The sequence below is a fragment of the Crotalus tigris genome, unplaced genomic scaffold (genome assembly GCF_016545835.1).
Source record: "Crotalus tigris isolate CLP2741 ecotype Arizona unplaced genomic scaffold, ASM1654583v1 scf7180000024385.1074895, whole genome shotgun sequence".
Lineage (NCBI taxonomy): Eukaryota > Metazoa > Chordata > Lepidosauria > Squamata > Viperidae > Crotalus > Crotalus tigris.
This window is the reverse complement of record NW_024100555.1, coordinates 564,223-587,147: the sequence shown is the minus strand read 5'-3', so window position 1 is coordinate 587,147 and position 22,925 is coordinate 564,223. Positions and strand designations below refer to the sequence as shown.

Here is a 22,925-nt window from a genome sequence, read left to right as displayed (position 1 = left end):
TTCTTCTTTCCTGGAAGGGCAGAGGGATATGAATATTCATATAAATGTATTTCACTGTATGTGTGATGTGTACATACAGTATATTTGAATGTAAAAATTGTTAGCAGATACATAATTATTATAAATGGAGCAATTCACTTTAATCATTATTAATTCAGTTTATAGTAATTTAATCTTTGTCTGCCCCTGCCATTCCTTTGAAGTTTAACAGCTGGGTACTGTTACATACATGTACAGTCATATGGGTGCATTCATATGCAAGTGTTTCACAAGCATACATTAACTGGGAGAAACTTCAAGGAGGCTTCAAATTGGGATTAATAACCTTGCGTCATGGCACAGAATGTTGTTGTATGAGTTCTGATTATATAGATTTTTGAAAGGATCGTATGAAATTCTGAGCAATCTGCCTTTTAGATTAATACAGTGTTTGTAATAGTAAGGCAAGAAGCTTATTGACAATTTTCTCATCTCAGTAAAATTTAAGTAGCAACTTGTTATAGTATTATACCAGGTGGACAGAAGGGACAGAAACTAGACCAGATGGGTGCACAATAGTTAGTGAGTTTGGGCTTTCAATGAATAAGCTACACCAGATGGGTAAACAATTGCAAACTTTCTTCTAATTTTAATGTGAAAGTTAAAGAACATTCACCACATCAGAATGGCTGCATCAAGGTTGACATTTATGAAGAGACTGAGCTGGTCAATGATAGAAATAAAGTAATTTGATAGGAGATGTTATATACAATAATTCAAGGATTCAAAGTGGCATACAGTATAACTATCTGCCAAAATATAGTCCTTTTTAAATCTCTTCTGAACATGCTTTCTAAATATTGAATACAATTCTTCAGTGAAAAATGAGAAGAACACTACAAATAATAGTATACAACATCAGTATAACTACATACTATGGGTAAGCATAACTGTACCCTCTTATATACAGTTTACATCTACACCTACTTACACAAAAACATTTATATATATTGAACCTGACTTTGGTCATGAGCATCTCTATTGCTTTTAATAAAATGTGCCATTTAAACCTAATAAAAATGAACTTCACTTTGGTCATGAGCATCTCTATTGCTTTTAATAAAATGTGCCATTTAAACCTAATAAAAATGAACTTCACTATCCTTGCTATACCACCCAGAAATAACTCCATTCTCCAGATTAATTTCAGTGTTACTTATCCTGGTTATAAAAATATCTGGACAAGGAAAAAATTCCCATAAAAGTATTGCACAGATAGGAATAATGTGATTCTCACTGCAAATATGCTTTAAAAAACAGTAACCAAGTCTTTTCAGTGGTATTAGAATCTGTGTGTTTTAGGTTCATTCAGGTCATTTTGTCCTTGGAATGTCGTATTGGAGGATTATAGGTGTACACAAAAACACAGCTGTTCCATTTTTTCCTGTTTTTTATTTTTTCTGCATTAAGTCTCTCCCACTTTCAACCATCCAATTAGTTGCTCACTATCAAAAGATAGTTATATCCTTTCATCTTCCTGAAAACTAGATAGGATTGAAGGGTGTCATGGCAACTAGATCTAAGGTCATTTCCTGTTTCAATTGTTTGCCATTCAGTAAATAAATAAAATAAATTGATTTATAAAATAGGAATACATGAACAAATGTTATTCCATTCTACAATACACACAACAAGAATCCTAATTCTGATTTGCATGCAAAGTACTGCAATATGTACATATATAATGCATTTAATGATATTATTTGTAGCAAAGCCCTTACGATTAAAAAAAATTACAAAAGCTCTTTCAATCAAGTGTTGCATTGTACCTTGACTATTAATTATATGGCATATTTCAGACAATCAGCAAACTCTGAATACTATTAGTTTATGAACGCTTGCATTCTAACAGACTACCTCAAAATAAAATAACCATAGACAGTCAGAATTAGCTTAGTTGCAGCAACTTAAGTTAGAAAAGGTAAAAACTAGGCAAGAAACCAAAACAGCAATGGCTGCCTTAGTTTGTGAAATAACAAAAGGCCTAATGATTAATATCTTTTGGTGTCTGCCAATTAATTTATGTCTTGCTGCAAAAACCTTATGCTAAGGGAAAGATTAGCCTGGCCCCACCCAACCACCATAACAGCAGCCTAAGGTAGGGTTGCTAATTATTTTCTTGTCCAAAAGACTGCTAATTGCCCTGGGACCACAACTTAAAGGAAATTTTATTTGCACTTACAAAAAGTTAGTTGCTGCTTTCTATATGTGTGAAATTAATTTTTAAAAGCATGACTGGAACACTGAAAGTTTGAAAAAGAACTTTAGCTTTTAATAGATTCCTGAGGAAATCAAGCCATGCAGATAAAAACTGAAAGGTCAGAAGACACAAATTACGTAAACAATTAAAACAGACTAAGAATTATTTTTTTAAAGTTTCAAATATTCTGATAAATTTTGGCATTTCAATGCAAGCAGCAAAGCTTTCCTACTTTTCACTTCTTACACGACTAATATATGAAAAGTTTCCATATGTGGGTTAATCAATTCCCAACCTAGGTAGACAATGGTTTCAGTTTTTCCTTGCTTCAAATATTCATTTTGGAATTCAGAGACACAAATGATACGGGTCAGAAAATTTAAATCATCTGCTTCTAAATATTTCTAAGCCATACACTAAATATCTTACTAATCAAGAATATTAACAATGTTTGAAAGACAGTGAGCCAGAACAATTTAAATCAGCGGTTCTCAACCTGTGGGTGGCGATCCCATTTGGGGTCGAATGACCATTTCACGGGGTCGCCAAACAAGGCTGTCCGCCATTTTTTCCCCTTTTCTTTAGCTGTGTTACTCCCTCTTATTCTATTGGCTTTTGAAAGCCAATTGAATAGACTCTATTCAAGAGACTCTATTCTATTGGCGTTTGAAAGCCAATAGAATCTATTGGCTTTCGAAAACCAATAGAATAGACTCTCTTGAATAGATTCTAATTCTATTGGCTTTCAAAAGCCAATAGGAATTGTCCAGGCTGTCTCTGCCCTGCTGAGACCGCCAAAAGCCCCAGTCTGCAAACGGTGCTGCAAGGAAAGCTTCCCTCCCTGCTGAGTAACTACTAAAAGTAAGTAAAAGAGGGCCAGGGGTGGGAAGTGGGAGGCTGGCGAGTGCAGGGAGGGTTGCTGGCGCGTGTGGGGCCCGGCGGGTGCCTTACCTGCCTGGGCTGGGCCAGCTGGTGGTCGCCCTGCGCCGTCGCTGCCGCTTGCAGTGGCCGCCCAGGAGCTCCTGGGCCTGCCTGCCACCGCTCTGAATGGGCGGTGGCCAAGGTAAGGCTAGCGGGGCAGCGGTGGGCGCAGGGAGGGTTTCTGGCGCGCTTGGGGCCCAGCGGGTGCCTTACCTGCCTGGGCTGGGCCAGCTGGTGGCCCAGCCGGTGGTCGCCCTGTGCCGTTGCTGCCCCTTGCCAGCTAGGCCTCAGCCGGCACAGGGGACGGCACCACGCATGCACGGCGCTCCCGGGCAGGGAAAGTCCTCGACTTACGACCGGTTGGGGGGTGGCGGCATTAAAAAGGTTGAGAACCACTGATTTAAATCAAAAGAACTTTTTAAATATTATAGGAAACTTATATCAAATAAAATTGGCTATCTTGAAAGTCTGAAAAAAATCAGGATTTGATAGCTTGATACAGTTTCAATGTGTAAAAATCATGAAGTCAGCAAGAATTGAACAAATAATTCATAAATGGCACTCCTTAAATTTGCATTATAATCATGCATATGTTACCATCTCTGTAACAGTACCCATTTAATTACTTGTTTTACTTGAAATGTTTTGAAAATCTTTAACAACAGTAGTACAGCATCATTTTCATTTTCCCCAAAATGTTAATATTTATTAATATGTTGTTGCTGGCCACAGATACACTGAAGCAAAAGACTTGGAAGAAATGGTATGTTGCTTGAAAGCTAAAAATAAGCCAAAACTGTGATATGGTCACAAAGAATACAAATGCAATTTTAGGGCTGGCAAATTATCAAAAAAATTTAATTTTTACAGAACATAATAATACCTCTCTAGTCTGCATTTGTTAAATTCTACCATGAATTTTACATACACGTAGTCGTCACTTCATGACCAGCTGCTTCACAACTGTTCAAAGTTACGATGGACCTCCCCAAAGGTCCAACCCACTTTTGAAGTTGTCACATCTGCACACACTCTATTTCAGATGATTGCATTTTGGGAACTTAGCATTTTAGATTTGCCTTTTGATCAAATTTTGTCATTTTGGCTGTTTTCTGTCATTTACTTCCAGTTTATGGCAAAAAAACCCACCCCTCCTTTTGAGGGAAAAGGATTCATTTAACTGAAACATTAGCTTAATGACCGCCAGAAAAAACAGGTTGTAAAATTGGCTGTGGTCATATGCTGACCCGCTTAACAACCACCACGGCTAACAATGACAATTCCAGGCTCAGTTATTTTCATAAGTTAAGGACTACCTGTGTGGTTCTTGGCAATGTCTTTTAAAGACAATTCGAGCTAAAATGATATTCAGAAGGTTGAAAATTAAATCAAGGAGGAAAGAAGGTATTGGGTAGGTTCAGCCTTGAGAAATGACTATTGAAAAGAATGGACAGTAGTCTTTAAGAATCTCAAAATCTTGAGCTGTTTCACCCCAGAATGTTTATTCACAAATCAATAATTTTGGAACATCGAATAGCAGATACTCACTGAATGGAAGAGCAGTTTAACTGCAGAACCAAAACTTGAGTCAGATGGTACATTTTCTTCCATCATTACATAATTGAAGCAGAGGTTTGATAAGAATCTCTCAAGAATGCTTTAATTTGGATTCCTGGACTGAACAGAGGACAGGCTTAATTTCTTACATTTTTTCCAAATCTGTGATTCTATGGATAGATTTGCTCAACAGAAATGCTTGTTAGTTTATTGAGTTGGTAAAAAAGGATGTATCACTACACTAGTGCATTTCATAGTCATGGCTGTGGATAAAAGTAAGCAACCTGACTTGCCTAGTTGTTTGGGACCTCAGAATCAGGATGCCTGGTATAAGGGAACATGCAACGCAATTGCAGTCCAGAAGAAAATTATGACCACCTTATTCACACATTGAACTTAATAATCAATGCAGAAATCAATACCTTGACCTCTTAGATCAGGGGTGTCAAACTGCCGGCCTGTAGGCCGGTTTCATCATACCGAAGCCACGTCCACCCCATTGCCGGCAATGCAAGAAGAGTCGTGATTCATCGCAACATGTCACGTGATGTGGTGAGTTTGACACCTGTGTCTTAGATGTTCCTCTTTACAAACCTTTATTAACCCCAGTTCCAAAGCAGACATGCTAGCATTAGAGCTAGCAACAATTATACAGCAGACGGGTTCCATTTGGGCTGTTGTTGAATGGTTACTTCTGCGACAGCCACCTACAATTCCATCCAGTTCATACCTAAAAAAAATCAGCTTTCCTTTCCCACTGTTCTGTTATCTCATCCCAACCTCCATTCTCTGCCATGCTCTGAATTGGCTGCCATGTGGTTAAGCCTACAATTATTTCTATCAAAGAGGTTTAGCATCAATATGAAGTTGACTATTTCTTATGAAGCCCTACTATCACTTTTGCGTTTTGCTTCAATATGTTAGGCACACATTCTGCACAGTTATAAAGCAATACTTTTGTAGGATTTTTGCCTTCTTGCTTCATACCTAACATTCACACACAAACAAAATCGATCAATTTGTGAGGAAAACACACCACCTTGGCTGACAGGTAATGCCAAAGACAAAAGAAAATAGATTGGGGAAGACTTAGTTCAATAAAAGTCCACTGGCAACTCTACAGAAACCAGATAAAGCTTAAGTGGAATCTGAGTGAGGAGATAGCATTGGTTTCAACCTTCTCACTCAGAAATAGAAACTTAAGCAATCATAGTACAGCACCCACATATTACAAGGAACAATATAATGCTTAAACATAAATTTATATAAAGCAAAGTCTGGTTGGGGAAACTATTAAGCAGTTCACTCACAAAAGTAAAACAGTATACATAGCCACACAAACATACACCCTGAAAAATAGCATTCCTCCTCCCCCTGTAAATTAAATATCAGTAACAAGCATCGGATTACAACACAGAGAGCTAAAACATATTTAATTAGTATGGGGCACTCAGTGTATATCTCCTAAGTAGGTTTTTAAGAGTCTTAAGTATTCTACCTCTTTATTTTCCTTTAGTTATAACTGATAGCACAGCTTGCAGAGCCTGGCAATTTCTTAAAAGGAAAGCTACCCTTTAAGAAGGCCAATCTATGGAATACTGGGTCAAAGACAAGATTTTATCTTAAATAGACAGTATATTTAACTGCCTGGACCTATTATGAAAAAAAAAAAAGTTCATTTGCACTTAAAGATCAGAAAGGTCTCCTCTGCAAATCCTAGAGTTTTATTTACAGAATGAAAAGGAGGAAATGTTGACATGACAAATGTCAGCACCAAGGCTCTCTATGTTGCCAGCTACAAATCCCTTCCCCCAGCCACGTCTTTCTTTATTTCTCTCCCCCTCCCTCCCCCTTTAATTATTCTCCAGTCATGCTTCAAATTGAGAGGTTTTTTTCCCCCACTCTCTGAGTCAGAAGGACTTGGGAAGCTCCACAGGAACTGTGACGAGATCCACAACTGGACAATGCTTTCCTGCACAAAGCATTCTTTCATCCAGGCAGTATATCTATTTAAAACATCCCCTTCATGCTCACACATTTTATAAAGAGATTATGAGCAACAAACACTGGATCACCCACAAGATCAAGATTTTGGCTTCAACACAAAGGGGCAAGGAATACAAAACTTATGAGGCGTGCCCATGAGAAAACGAAGCTGTTTCAGCCCAAATGTTTCAACTGTGTTTATTATTAGACATGTACAGGATTTTAGCTTCTTAATACTTCTCATATGTTATATTAATATGATCGAGACATTAATTAGAATGTTAGTATTTGAAGTTATTAAGGGATAATGTTGAGCAGGAGCTAAATTCGTAAGAAAGATAAACTAAGACCTACTATTTTGCACTAAATAGCAGCCAAACTGGTGGGTGGAGTTACTTGTATTTTACTAGTGAACAGAATAGCTTGATTTCCACGTGAGTTGTAGAAAGCCCTTTCCTGCAATGTATACTAAATATTTCCTATACTATAAATCTTTCGACTCATTTGCAAACAAATTACATCAAGACAAGTACAAAAAAAATACAAAAGAACAATGCTAATCTTACTCATTTTTAATCGATCAGAGTTCATTATACTAATGCATTTTGTGTAACTTGGATGCCTCACCTCGTAAGGTTGAAAATAAAAGTTTGGCTGACTTCTATAATCGGAAAGAAAACAGCAAATCACTGACAATTGTTTTTCTTGACTCCTGGCTGTTTGTAGTTGTTTTGATTTAGTAAATATAATTGGGGAAAAAAATAAAAATCATTTTATAACAAATGCACTGCAATTCTTCTTAGTATTTATATTTAAAATTAGAACAGGCAACTTTTTCAGGGGGTAAACACCACTACACAATCGAGACAGTGCTAATGTATTTTTTAAAAAGTTCCATGAAATTCTCAAGTCTTGCAAAATATCTATAAACTTACTCTAAAATCTCACAAATGGCCTGGGATTTTCCAATCTTTATAAAACTGTCTATTATTTTTAAAGTTAATTTTGGAATTTTGTGGGCAACATGTAAGACTGTCATATGTATATTGCTGCACATATACACATTGTACGTACATTTTCAATCCTATACTGACAATGTTGAAATATAGTACTATTTCAATGTGAATATCATATCAGCATTCACTCAAGTTCTATCTTGTCCCAAACCAAAACACCATATTACAATACAGAAATTCATAACACTATGGGCAAAATGGCACTCAAAGGAATTATGAAAAGTTATTTCATAACTAAAATGAAATCTTTAGGCTACAATCTGTTGCAAACCATTTATGCTTTGAAAAGTTTAGCAAAATGAAGTTTGGCACAGTAAAAGTATACAGAATAATGAGAGAGAGTTTGATCTAGTGCAGGGGTAGGCAACCTTGGCTCTTTTATGACTTGTGGACTTCAACTCCCAGAATTCCTGAGCCAACCATACTGAGGGGAAAGGGAGAGATTTCCAAGCTGACCCATGTTGGCTCAGGAATTCTGGAAGTTGAAGTCTATGAGTCATAAAAGAGCCAAGGTTGCCTACCCCTGGTCTAGTGGTTAGTGCACCAGGCTAGAAATAGTGAAACCATGAGTTCAAATCCTGCCTTAGTCATGAAAGCCAGCTGGATGACTTTGAGCCAGTCATATTAGGTATGTTCACCACCCTTGAGTTATTTGCAAAAATAATAAAGGTGGGATAAAAATTAATTAATTAATTAAAGCAAGCAAACTTAGACAGCAAACATTTGAGAGATCCCAGGCACAAGCTACATTTTCCCAATACATACTCATAATACATACTCATAATAATCAAGCCTGCATTCAGGTAGTCCTCGACTTAACAATTCATTTAGCGACCTTCAAAGTTACAGTGGCACTGAAAAAAGTGACTTATGACCATTTTTCACACTTACAACCATTGCAGCATCCCCATGGTCACATGATCAAAATTCAGATGCTTGGCAATTGATTCATATTTTATGACAACTGCAGTGATCACCTTTTGCGACCTTCTGACAAGTAAAGTCAATGGGGAAGCTGGATTCACTTAACAAATGTGTTACTAACTTAACATCTGCAGTGGTTCACTTAACAACTGGGCAAAAAAAGATTGTAAAATGGGGCAAAACTCACTCAACATTTGTCTCAGCAACAGAAATTTTGGGTTCAATTGTGGCTATAAGTGGAGGACTACCTGTATTTTGGGGTTAGTTCAAAATACTTTCATAAAAGCAGTACTTCCTCAAATACAAGTATCAGATCTACATGCTCCTCTTTGCAAGTCCTCTGTCATATTGGCATTTGCTATTTCTATTAAGTCCATTTCTTCCCTGAACCAGGAAAGTGGATTATAATATCAACTAGACTAGATATAAAAAGAGGAAGGAAAATATATTTATTTTTGATTTTTAAGAGAGTTAAGAATGTATAGTATCTAAACGTTCACATATTTTCCATAAGAAATATTAACAGTTTTTCTGTAGAAAAGCTCCATCTATGCTAGTAAGGGTTACAAAGTATGTTATAGGAAGGCATCCATGAAGATTTTCATTCATTCAGGTAGAGTTGTTTAGAAGTTGAGACATAGCAACTGGACTTTTCTTTTTCTTTTTTCTTTTTGGTTTGAAACCTTTTGCTGCTTATCCCAGAACCTTCAATCTGAAAAAGCTACTTGGATAAGCAATAATAATAATAATAATAATAATAATAATAATAATAATAATAATAATGTGGCAAAAGCAAGCAAGGGTAGTACCAATAGTAATAGGCTCCTTGGGTGCAATCCCAAAACAACTGGAGCACCACTTGAACACCATTGGCATTGACAAATTCGCTATTAGTCAATTGCAAAAGGCGGCCTTATTGGGAACTGCTTCCATCCTGCGACGATATCTGTAATACCATCAAACATCCACATCTGCCTATCCCAGGTCCGGGGTAAGGACGCGATAGGTAGACAAAATGCCAAATCCAGTCTGAACATCTGGCTGACTGTGCGATGATCCATAATAATAAAGTTGGAGGGGACCTTGGAGGTCATCGAGTCCAACCCCCTGCTCAGGCAGGAAACCCTACACCCATTTCATTTTCTTATTGATGCACATCCCCTGTTTTCTGACCAGTCTTGTTTAAGACTAGTGACAGTTTTAATTTTACTGATGGGGTTAGTATGAAGATAGTTTAATGTTACACCTGGGAGTTGCTATATTGATGACTGGTGAAGGCTCCCTTAAAGTACTTGAATATTGCAATATCTGGATTTAGAGCAGTGGTTCTCAACCTGTGGGTCGGGACCCCATTTGGGGTCGAATGACCATTTCACGGGGGTCGCCAAACCATGCTGTCCGCCATTTTTTCCCCTTTTCCCTAGCTGTCCTACTCCCTCTTATTGGTGGCCACACCCACTTGGGGGTCACCACAACATGGAGAACTGTATTATGGGGTCACGGCATTAGAAAGGTTGAGAACCACTGATTTAGAGCAAGCTATTTTCCTCTCAACTATATCACAAAATTTGTTATTTTTCAAGGAGAAACACAGAAAAGATATTAACTTTTTTTTCATAAGCGTAGAAGGGTTTTACTGCAAACATGTATTAGAACGAAATTTCAAATTGTACTGATGTTTTGACATGCTCATAAGCGATCCACAGCGTAATTCTTTACTTAAAATGCAGGGGATTTTTTCCCTCTAGTTGGCAAGCAATTCTGTTTTAATTTGACTCTAAATCTATACAAGATCTTTGTGAGAAAAAAATGCTTTCAGTCAAAATGAAGACAGTCTCTTGCAATTAATACTACTTTTTCTTTTTCAGGTAATAATTAAAGGATCATATAAAAACTAGATTTGGTCTAGTGCCTATCTATTACTGACAGTTAACATGTTGCCTCAAAAAAGATCAGTATACAATGATGTATACTTAAACTGAAGAAAGTTGTCAGACAAAACTTTAAGTTAATGTTTGTCCTTAATGATTTTATTGATCTTAACCTACATTTTTAAACTGAAAGTAAAAAGAAGACAGAATAATCAATTCCTTGCTATATCTTAAGGATCATTTCAAACTTATAAGAAACTACATTGTAACTAAAAACTGAAGGGCATTAGGCCCTGTCTACAGCCCTGGTATTTTCTGATACTCTCCCATCCAATATTGATCAGATCCCATCTGCTTCACTTTTCATCTCCAACTTACACATCTTTTCCACTCCCAATACCATAATTCTGATGGGGGAGGGAGCAAAACAAACTGAGCCCCTAAAATTAAAACATTGTATTGCTAAATTGCTACAGCTTGACCTCAAGGACTAGGTTTGGGGCAGCGGGGGGGGGGGAAATATGTTGCATAGACTACATGCACGTTTCCTACTCTAGGTTAGCAATCATTGTATAAGTAGTTAAATAGTCCTTGCTTAACAATGGTAACTGAAACAGGCAACTCCATCGGTAAGAGATGAAGTTATAAATCACAATGGCATATTATCCTGCCAACTTAAAACAGCAGTTTAGGTTACAGTCCTAAAAATCCCACATTGTTAAGTGTGAGGTCATACAATACCATTTGCCACCTCCTGCTAACAGCCCCATTGACTTTGTTGGAATTCAGCAAGATAAGTCACAAATGGTGAGTGCGGGATCACAGCCATCATAATTGCTATCTAGTTGCCAAGTGCCTGAATTGCGATCTTGTGACTGTGGGGTTATTAACACAACGGGACTAAGAGGAACAGTGAGAAGTCCCCCATCATAACTCCGAAGGATCAGGATCATCTACCTGTGAGGTCATCCAGTAAAACTGCTTTTAAACCAAGATATCCTTGTTTCCAGTCCCTAATCACTGCACTACCCTGAGATCTTTTTCCTCCTCATACAATAGACCCAAGAATGTGTGCAATACATATGAAACACATTTTTCATTCAGATATATTAGACTATGGGTATCTGCTAGCCCAATTTGTTGAGACTGCTTGGGCCAAAGCTATTCTTTTGATATTCAAGAAGGGATCATTACAGCCTGTATTCTTTCCAGATGACTAAATTAATACGTAAATATCTTCTTAAGAAGCTGCACCTAACACACTACTTATTACATATATATGCTTTCTTAACAAAATACCTTATCAGCCCTGCAATAGCTGGAGTGAAGCTTTTGGATTTTCTCCCAATTAATAACTCTTTTTTCTCTCTTTCTCTCTCTCTTTTTTTGGTACATGACCAGCAGGGTCCTTCAACACAGCAAGTGAAATGGGACAGCTAATTATCAACGAATCCACCTTGCTACACCACATTTGGCAACTTTTATCAGAGCAGGACAGCTGCATTCTCTGTGTTTGAAGTGAAATGTCATTCTCAGCTAATGCAACATGACTTACATCTCTAATGATGCCCTGACGCTCCAAAGAAACAACTACAGCCTAATTAAAAATTCAGATTTGTTCTCCTAAGCATAAAAATATTAATTGCTTTTTCACCAGGACCTTGTTCCATCTTTCCAAAATGTTTGGCTATTTTTTTAAAAAAAAGAAGAAAGAAAGTGGTAGAGGAATAGGATGAAAAATTGTTGTAGACTTGGGGCAGTCTTGGAGCATTTTAAAAAGGCTGTTATGGTTGGAACCGAACCAACGCACAATCATCTAAACCAGGATTTTTTATTTGGCTCCTTCAATTCTAATTACTGCACTGCACACTGTTTTTGTAAGAAAAATGGTTCCATACAGATTTATCAGTTGTAATGCTTTGGGTTGCTTTTGGTTTCTTTAAATATCCGACTGATTAAAAAAAAAGGGGGGGGGATTCTAAGCAACCAGAAGCTACAAAGAAAAAAAAGCTGTGACTTATTAAGCTGGCCTATTTCACTTGAGGTTAAATATCTGAAAACTAACGTAATCCAAGTATACTCCAAAATTTAATTTATTCAGTAAAAATTTAATTCAGGATTTATTCAATCTAAAGCATTAATATAATAAATATTTATATATTGACAAATAATTCATGATTCACAGCCCCGTCTTTCAAGCCATGATGATGTCAAAATGACTTCTACACTACATAATTGCACCATGTAGCTTGTAATTATGAGATTACATAATATGAAACTACATAATGATGTCAGCACACAAATCACATAATTTGGATGATCATGTCGCAATTCATGTGTTATCAGGCGCCCCTCCTTATCCCCCACGAGCACCCAGCAAAAGTCCCAAGCAGATGATATGTTCATAAAATTAATTTTAAATTTCTTTATAATACCATCATTTGTTTCGTAATTCCTATGCAGATAGTCCTTGACTTACAATCATTCATTTAATGACCATTCAAAGTTAGGATGGCACTAAAAGCATGTTTCACAACTGGTTCTTACACTTAACTATCACAGCGTCCCTATGCTCACGTAACAAAATTTGGGAGCTTAGCAACCAACTGTATTTATGACAATTAATCCCAGGGACCACATGATCTCCATTTGTAATCTTCCCAGTTGATTTCTGACAAGCAAAATCAATGAGGGATGAGAAGCGAAACGTCTTCAAAGAAAAAAACAAGAAAGTCCAGTTGCCTTGTGAAAAAGTACTTTTTGGATAACTATGACCTGGATGACTGGGAATCTCCATAGATCAGTGGTTCTCAACCTGTGGGTCGGGACCCCATTTGGGGTCGAACGACCATTTCACGGGGGTCGCCAAACAATGCAGTCCGCCATTTTTTCCCCCTTTTCCTTAGCTGTGCTACTCCCTTTTATTCTATTGGCTTTTGAAAGCCAATAGAATAGACTCTCTTGAATAGAGTCTAATTCTATTGGCTTTCAAAAGCCAATAGGAATTGTCCATGTTGTCTCTGCCCTGCTGAGACCGCCAAAAGTCCCATTCTGCAAACGGTGCTGCACCAGTTGAATAGTCTTCGACTTATGACCGGTTGAGTAGTCCTCGACTTACGACCGGTTGGGGGGTCGCGGCATTAAAAAGGTTGAGAACCACTGCCATAGATTGTCATAGAGTATTTTTTTGTTGTTGTTCATTTAAATATGGCCAATTCTCAGAGATCACCTGAAGTTTTCTGGGCAGCATTTTTCAGAAGAGGTTTACCATTGCCAGCTACCTAGGGCTGAGAGAAAGTGACTGGCTCAACCTACCTCACTGGTTCTTGTTGTGGAAAAAATAGGAGGAAAATATGTTAGATATGTTCACCATCTTGGGTTATTTATAAAAATAACAAAGGTGAGATACAAATAAAATAAAATATAAAATAAAATAAAATAATAACAAGATATAAAATAACAAAATAAGGAGTATTATGTATGTTTGCCACTTTAAGTGAATCATGTAGGTATTCAGTGAATCTGGCTTCCAAATTAACTTAGCTTGTTGGAAGCCAGCTGGGAAGGTTACAAATGGTGATCACATGACCCTGGGACAGTTGTCAAGTATCTGAATTTTGATCATAAGAGATGCTGCAACAGTGGCACGGCTACCTGTAGAATGGTTGTATCAGGTATGCTATAATTTGGGCTATCACATAGCTAACCACCCACCCAAGAGGGCATCCTCACTAGAATCTAAGTTGATGCACAGGAACAAAAGAAAGCAGGTTTATCCTGGCCTTTGTCACAACACGTAACTTTAATGTGATTTGACAACAAACCGGCAGCCAGAGCAGGTCTTTTAGAACAAGCCTGAGCCAGGGGTTCAACTAGATGACCTCCAAGATCCCTTCCTACATTGTTGTTGTTGTTATTGTTAGCTATCAATGCAAGGCTTACTACAGTGCCCAGTAAGCTATATTCAGAAGCCAGTTCAAGCTGGAAAATGGTAACCCTAAGCTTACATGCCATCAGTACATCCAAAGCAGCCAGCCTCCCTAATTTCCAGGCAAAGAAGCCACCTATTCATAGGGCTTTATAACAGCTACCCAATTGCAAAGAATTCTACTAACTGCTGAGTTGCTGGCTATATCAATCCTTCATATGCTTATATCCTAATCCAGCAGTGTCCAACTCGCAGCTCATGGGCCACATGAGGCCATGGACAGCTAGTAATGCGGCCCCCCAAGATTGTAAAGTTTTAAAAAAATATATTTAAAGCTAATTAAAGCTAAAACCATACAATACCTAACTTGAGTAATTTTTAATTGTAGTTATATACTTAGCTATTGTGGGATTACAGCAATATTCATTTGTTCACTTTTGCCTCTCATAGTTTGGGATAAACTATAATAATTTTACTTAGGCCAACAGATAGTCCAAGTACTGCTAAAAGAAATGAACAAGAAACAGAAATGTTCTCTTCTTATATTTCTTTCAGCTTTATTAACGTTAAAATAATAATGTAAATATCAATGCATAAGGCTTTGGCTAGAAATACAATGAATGTAGAATGTATAACAGAACCCCTTCAAGCCAAATATACAGTATATACAAATGTTAAAAGCAGCACTATGTCAAAAAGTGTTGACACCTTTTGGCAACCTAACAATTCTTACTACACTAACTAAATCCCCAGCCAGCAAAATACTTTATCCTGTTACTAGGTACTCCCAACTTTGAAATGAACTGCTGACCCTTGTATATGTCAAATCTATTTCTGATTCATTAAGTAGAAATCTGAAGCAGTTTACGCTATACTGTTAGTATGGAATACTGTACTACTACTTCAAACTTTCCCTTTCTAATGTAATCTAGGCAACATTAAAAACTTATTAAGGGCTGGGAAAGGCACACAAGTGTAATAGGAAAAGGAGGTATAGCTAAATACACATAATGGAACCCACTAAACATTTTTGCAGCAGTTCTATGAGATGCGTACCCTATTTGGTTAATATAGGGCAGTGGTTCTCAACCTTTTTAATGCCGCGACCCCCAACCGGTCATAAGTCGAGGACTATTCAACCGGTCGTAAGTCGAGGACTACTCAACTGGTGCAGCACCGTTTGCAGAATGGGACTTTTGGCAGGCTCAGCAGGGCAGAGACAGCCTGGACAATTCCTATTGACTTTTGAAAGCCAATACAATTAGACTCTATTCAAGAGAGTCTATTCTATTGGCTTTTAAAAGCCAATAGAATAAAAGGGAGTAGCACAGCTAAGGAAAAGGGGGGAAAAATGGCGGACTGTGTTGTTTGGCGACCCCCGTGAAATGATCGTTCGACCCCAAATGGGGTCCCGACCCACAGGTTGAGAACCACTGATATAGGGAAAAAAACATCTATAGAGTCAAACCAAAAGCCTATATATTCTTGCATTGCTTCTCATGCCTGCTGATCCTATGCCTGTCAAGCCAATACAGCTAAGCATAAACCCAAAGAACCACCTACTTGACATCCTTTCATTGTGTGATGTATTCATTTAATCTTATTTATTTCTTTACTTCATTTATACAGTTTATTTGCTGCCTGTCTTGTCTCAAGTCGAGATGGTTTTAATCAATTAGTGATCCTCAGGAAGATCCATTTTATATATATTTATTTACTGGATTTATATGCTGCTTCAATCAATATCAACCCTAACCAGTATTTTATTATGTGACTATTCAGGAATCATCTCACTAGACAAGCAGATTAGCAGAACAGAACATAGCCTTGTTTCATACCACATGATTTAATCCCAATGACATCTTGTGCCAAAGAGACAGGGGAACAGCTCAGAATTACAGTAATCCCACCCCATTTCTCATGACGACACTCAAATGGAAACTCCTGACACAAGTTTTATAATAGAAGTATCGGAATATTCATTGGCCTCATTTTCCTGCCTATGCAACAAGAGATTTGCTGGCCACTGCAGTCCTTGCCGTGAACAAAAGATGTACAATATGAATCCAAAGAAGTGAATTGTTCTAGCCTGAGTGTCAATGCAATTATTTTCAAGGCTGCGTATATTTTAACAATGATTTTAAGAGATGATTTTCATCCCAAACAAATAGCAGGATTAAATCAACATGAAATGATCAATTCTTACAATATTGACACGAAGCGTGACCTTTGTGTATGCTGCTGATCCATCTTGTCAGCAAATTCTGTTCTTCTATTTTATAGATAATTCCAAGATTGGCATGTGAACTAGTTGGATCAATTTAAAAACAAATACAAAGAAAACAGCCTCCAGATCTTTAAAAATATACACAAATAAAAAAGGTTACAGGTGACCCCCAGTCTGAGGGAGAAGCAAAGGTGTTAAAAAAGCAGGTCACGTTCTAAGCAGAACACATAGGATGAAAAGAATGACCCATCTAGTTTTTTTGAAATCAAGCTGGGAGTCAGCTGAAGCTACTTTTCATTATTTAGAAAAAGGAATCAGCAGATATACCTGCCTCTCACACAGCACACCTATGTATAATGTTTCCTATGGTATCACATATGTGGTTATTATTCTGAACAGACAGCATTTAATATATATATGAATGAGAAATGAATTGCTTTGGTTATCATCCAATACCAATTCAATGCCTTTCAAGTTAAACCATGCATACCTTCCACTAAAAAATCTAGAGGTAAGTGTGAAGCATGCAAATGTTTAAGCCAGCATATTAGTTAACCCACCTGGCCTTATGCATGTTTACTTTGAAGTCAGCCTTTCTTAATTCAATGGGACTCATTCCAGGTAAATGTACATAATTATATGTCACTGAGTTTCAAGAAACAAATATTCTTATCATTACTGCAAAATGCTCCCATGTGTCCTCTAAGTATATGTCCAGATGAACCAAACTTTTGCAAAGTGCAAATTACACACTGTATTTCAGCAACAAGAATTGCTACTTTTAAAGTTGGGGGAGGGGGGCTTTAAGCAGCCATCCAAGTTAAAAGTTGCAGACATTTTTTTTACATATGACAAGCCATGTTTCGCCACATTATTTGGCACAAGCCTATGAGCAATATCTATTGTCAATGCTAAGCCATGCACTGAATGTTGTACAAACTTTTTCAACAGGAAGAATGAAGTAAAATGTTGGCATTTTATATTATATGACAAATCTCTCTCTCTCTGTGTGTGTGTGTATGTGTGTGTGTGTGTGTGTGTGTGTGTGTGTGTGTGTGTAAATTACAAGCATTATTTTGTACCAAATTAAGAATCCTATATTATTAAGATGTCTGGTTTGTAAACCTCAATTAACAATTAAGTTGTAAACATGTATCAAAATATGGAATACATTTTACATTCTATTATACCAACCATAAAAGCTTTATTTTAGAAACTTTAATCAAAAAGAAAGCATGAGGCATGCAAAATCTAAAAGTAGCTAGTTATACCAATAAACTTGATCAAAGCATTAATTATAGTGCCATGAAAACATAAACAAAGCTTAATTGCAGCTTACTATTTAGGATAATATATTCCTGTCCCAACCTTAACTTCCTATGCAATAAATGTGAATATTTTCCACTATATAAGTATGTGAATCCTTATCATCTGAAGAAAATATGTTATTCTCACAAAAAATACTACGCTTCTCATAATTTCTGGTTTTAGAATTGGAATACTGCATTAAACACAAAGGGGGAAAAAACAACCATTTTGACAGCCATAATCTAGGCAGAGAGTTCGGCCTAATTTCTAAAAAGCGTTCTGCATCTTGCAGCATTTGCTTTTATAGACATGTTCACATCATGGACATATCACATCTGGCACAAAAATTTCCCTTGATTTTACCTCTCACCTTTCCAGGAGAGATTTGGCCATTATTCTTCATCTATTAATGAGAGAATGGAAAACATTTTCTCCCCCTCATATTTCTCATAGGCAATCTTGTATAATTCCCATACATGCAAATTTTATCAAGTCAATCTCTTAGTATACTTCCCCAGATCCTGATATTTCAGCTTACCTCGGGGCCAAAATTTCACAATAGATCAAAACATGGTTTTCAGAGTTGGAATAAACACCACTATGCCTTTCATATTAATTCAGCTATAGATCCTGTCATTGGTCTCATGAACTTGGGAGTGGCTACCTACTTTTCTATTTTCATCTTCTGCTTATGTCACATAGAGTACTCTCCTTTTTTTTTAAATTTCTACAATTACCTTCAGACCTTTAACTTCCCTAATTAGCTGTATCCCTACTAAATATTCAGGGTCAGATCCAAAATATCTACAATATACGGTATTTGTTTCTTCGGTACTACCCATCATCATGTAATCTTATTTTATTTCACCTATACCACAATTTAATCTATTCTAAATCTCATCCTTATCATTCTTTTTACCTCGATTATCCCAGCCATCATTTCAGGTTTTCTTCTATGCTGCTCCAGCAACTCAGAGCAAACTCATAAATGTCTATTCTTCTATATCTATTCCAATTATAGGACACCTGACAACACTTAGGACTACAGGGCAATCCTATCATATGCCATTGTTACGACTGCAGATTTTCAATATAACAAGAATATTTGCCTACTTATTACCAGGAGTCTAAATTAACAGCTTTCTAAATTAACACAGTTTCTATTTCAGAAATCACAGCCTTCATTTCAAACAGAAGCATTTATAACACAAATAGGTTTCTCTAAAATGAACAAAATATATTAATAAAACTGCTTTAATCTATTGAAGGCATTTTTAAACTTTTCCCTTACCAATAGTAGGCTATAGTTGGCGTTTGCAGTTCCTAAAGCTGCAGTTCCTAAAGACAGGCATTTTATTAGCTAAATATGATTAAATTACACATTTGAAAGCACTCGTATAATCAATGTGTATGTGGTTAATACACCTTGATTGGATTAAAAAAAGTTTCATACATACCCAAAGATATGCAAAGTTCTTAAAAATGAAGAGATCCAGTTTCACTACACAGTGCACTCACATAAAAACAAAAACCTGCAATAATCCTTAACAGATTTGCAAGAGACCACAGAGTATACATAGGCTTCTTAGAGGGAGAAACATATCTTTCGGCTCTTGCAAGAAGGCTCTTGCAAGAAGTGACTTGTGAATTCTCCATAGTTCAGTGTATCAATAATTTACTACTATCTACCTTGTTAAGCGAAGTCATTTTAATGTATGGCTTCTTACTATAAAGGCCAGGAAGAGAAGAACTGACAAAGGCTGAGCCCCAGGAGGGAAGCGAAACAAAAATATTTCAAAAGATAATGGAAGGGAGAGGGTTTGAAGAAGATAAAGAGCCATTTGGGCACAGACCCCTGCTGCTTCCATAGAAGTGTTTCCTTTTCAATCAAGGAAGCTTTAAAAACTGCCTTTGCCACTGACTACTTGCATTTGCAGGGTGTTGGGGATCCAATTTCACCTTTTGTCCAGGGAGCTGGGCTGGCCCTTGGTGGCAGTAACACAGCTATTAGCCTCCTTTGCAGCAAGGACAATACTCAAATTGTCATTAATATGCAGCCACAAAGGCAGAAATAGGCCATAATTACTAATCATCTGGTTCCCTCTGAACTGGAGCAAATTATCCAGGGTTAAGAATGAGTTTTTGCAGGAAACAAATGAACTTGCTAACTTAAATCCTTAAATTAGGAAAGTAAATTATGTCTATCTGAAGTCTATTTTCATTTATAATCCCGACATTTTGTATTTACCCCTACTTGCCATCTCTCCTCCTTCTCACTAAAGTGAGAATATTTTTTCCAAAACAAGGCCTTCCTTTCTCACCTCTTTATCAGCCACCACAAAGGGCAAAATTTAAGTCATATGTAAAATAATTAAGCACTTGCAGTGCAAAAGAGAAATTGCAACCATAGCACAATTTAGCCCCAATAAACATGTTGATAAAAGATCAGGCAGAGTTTAATGCTTTCCATTAACTTTCTTTCTGAAGAAAACTTGGTCAATAGAATGGTTTGCAGGAAAAAGCAGCACTAAAGGACGAAACCTCATTTTGGTTTCACACTTAGTTAAACCTTCAGTTATTTGTGACAATTGGGTGTTTTCCAATCAGCCGAAACTACGTGCAAAGGATTCGGATTTCCACCTAATCTCTTCAAGGTAGCATATTATACCAAATCTCTGAAGGCAGACCAAAAGTATGCAGAATGCCCAGTTGCGAGCTTCTCTCCCTTGCGTCCCACCCCCGAAAGTATCTCTGTCCAGGAGGCAGCAGTGTAAATCCAGGAGATCGTGTTTCAGCATTCATCGATGCTCTCATATGAAAGGGTACGAGAGGCTGCCCGGATCAGAAGTCAGTAAGCGGTCGTGAGAAAACGCACGTTCTGGTCATACAGAAACTTTCCTCTCTCCCCCCCCTCCCAGCTGCCCCCCCCGTCTCATCGAAGAATGGGGAGAACCTCCAGCCGAGAGATTCCCTCTGGCTTCTTATAAATTGAGGCGCCGAAGCTGCTTCCAACAGGCATTTTAAGAGAATGCGGAGGATCTGGAGAAGCATCAATACTAAAATAGGGAAGGGGGAAAGAAAGAACTTCTAGTAGATGGAGGGAAACAGAGAAGGGGGGGAGGAAAAAAGGAAAGGGGGAGAAAAAGAAAATCAGGAAGAAGGGGGGGGGAGAGATTAGCAAATGGGAAATATTACCTACCTGCATATTAACGACGCCCAACTCCTCCGCGGCTAGTTTTCTCATCTGAGTGGCCAAAACTTGCGCCTCATCCAGAATGGAAAACTCCGAGTCGGCGGCGCTGAGTCTCCAGAAAAGTGCCAAGCAGAAGATCCACAGGGACCGCTGTCCGCCGCCGTCCCTTCTCCGGAGGAGAACCGGGCCGCTGGAGCAGCAGGGAGCTGTTCGGGCGGCCTCTTCAGACCCGGCTGGCCTGCTCGCCATGATGCTGGCGACGGCGACTGCTTTCCTGCCCTGAGCGCGGCGCACAAACTTTCCCCGACGCTTCCCAAACTTCGGTGCGGGGCTGAGGGCGGGCGGGAGGCAGAGAGAGGGAGGAGCAGGCGGCTGCTACGCCTCAGGGCTCCGGGGAGAGGCGGCCGAAAGCTCCATGCGGGGACCGCCAATCACGAGCCCCGGTCGCGCTTGCTTCCAAGGGAACGGCTGGGCCACTTCGAGGCGAGCGCCCGGGAAGCTTCTTCGCCGGAGACGGGCAGACGGATGGTGCGCGCGCTCGCTCGCTCGCTCGCTCGCGCTGCAAGGGAGACTGGGCGCTCCGTTTCGGCTCCCGATTGAAAACAGCGCTGATTGCGGAGAGCGGCAAATTCCGGAGCTGAAAAAGGCTCGGGATCGGAGTCAGCCAGGGGGAAAGGGAGGTGTCTGGTGCCACCAAGCTGCGCGTCGGCTCTTCTGCACAACAATGAGTGGATTCGAATGGCGAGGCCGGGACAGCCTCGCGCGCTTGCTTCTCTCCCCACGACTTTTGGAAACTTTCCCTTTTCCCTCAGCCGGCCGCTTGAAGAACTGCGTCTTAAAAGCTCCCCTCACCTGTTGAACCGAACATTTAACACCTTCCTTTGGGGAACTTTTCTTAAAGTCCCTCTCCGTTTGCTCCGCCCAGGGCGAGAGTGAGCGGCTTGTTAAGATGTCATTCGGGCATTTGATGAAGTGAATTCCAGGGCGGCAGCGGCGTTGGTCTTTGCTGCAAAGCCCGCAAGGATTTTGTTCACACTTTCACGACTGGGGAAGTGGATTGTCTTGTGCTACAAACTTCTTCGGATTACAGTGCGCTTCATCAAATTCATGCAACATGGTGAGGTTCACATAGTCGCACCGCATGTTAGCCAACGTGTTATGCAAGATCAGCCCCTGTGGTCAGTTTATGGCTTAGTATGTGGTTTCGATCCAGAAACGGGTGTCGATTCAGTATCCAGTGGTTAAAATGGTTAAGTGTGTGTGGGGTGTACACAGCTTAAAAACAGGGAGATGAGAGATAAAGTAAAATTAGTGAGTCAATAAGTAAACAAATGAGAACCCAGAGGGAAATGAAATGTATAAGTTGCAGACAGTGATAATTACCTATGGTTAGTGACTATTTTCAAAACAGCTGCTTGGTCACACCCATTATGGTTGTAAAACAGATATTAAATGCATTATTACCTGATTAACTGGTGAAAATGATTTACAACATATTCTGTTTAATCAATCGGATTAAACCTTCTAATAAAGTGTATGAAAGTAAGTGCTTTAATAAAAATGATAATTCTTAAGGTACTGCAAGCTTAGGAAAAACCTGTTGCTCAGTAATGGCTCCTCTAGTTTTTCCCAAGAGAAAGAATGCTAAGAGAATGAGTTTACTCATAAGTGCCTGGGGGCACAATAATTTGCTTCCTATCAATGAATGTAGTAGAAGCAGGAATAAAGGAATTGCCTGAGACACAGACACCAGGC

General features: G+C 38.5%; 1 protein-coding gene across 3 annotated transcripts in view; it reads right to left on the bottom strand.

Moving 5' to 3' along the window:
* The window catches only part of CACHD1 (cache domain containing 1), a 145,097-nt gene extending 122,466 nt beyond the window's left edge, over positions 1 to 22,631 (bottom strand). The window contains exon 1 of one of the 3 annotated variants that reach the window (XM_039328941.1): positions 21,177 to 22,631. In XM_039328941.1, coding sequence (XP_039184875.1) covers positions 21,177 to 21,419 — 243 coding nt within the window. In that variant the 5' untranslated portion in view covers positions 21,420 to 22,631. Of the gene's footprint in view, positions 1 to 11,813; positions 11,876 to 21,176 lie in introns of those variants that run through there. The other 2 variants (XM_039328942.1, XM_039328943.1) reach the window with 2 other exon arrangements.
* Between the last annotated feature and the right edge of the window lie 294 nt (positions 22,632 to 22,925).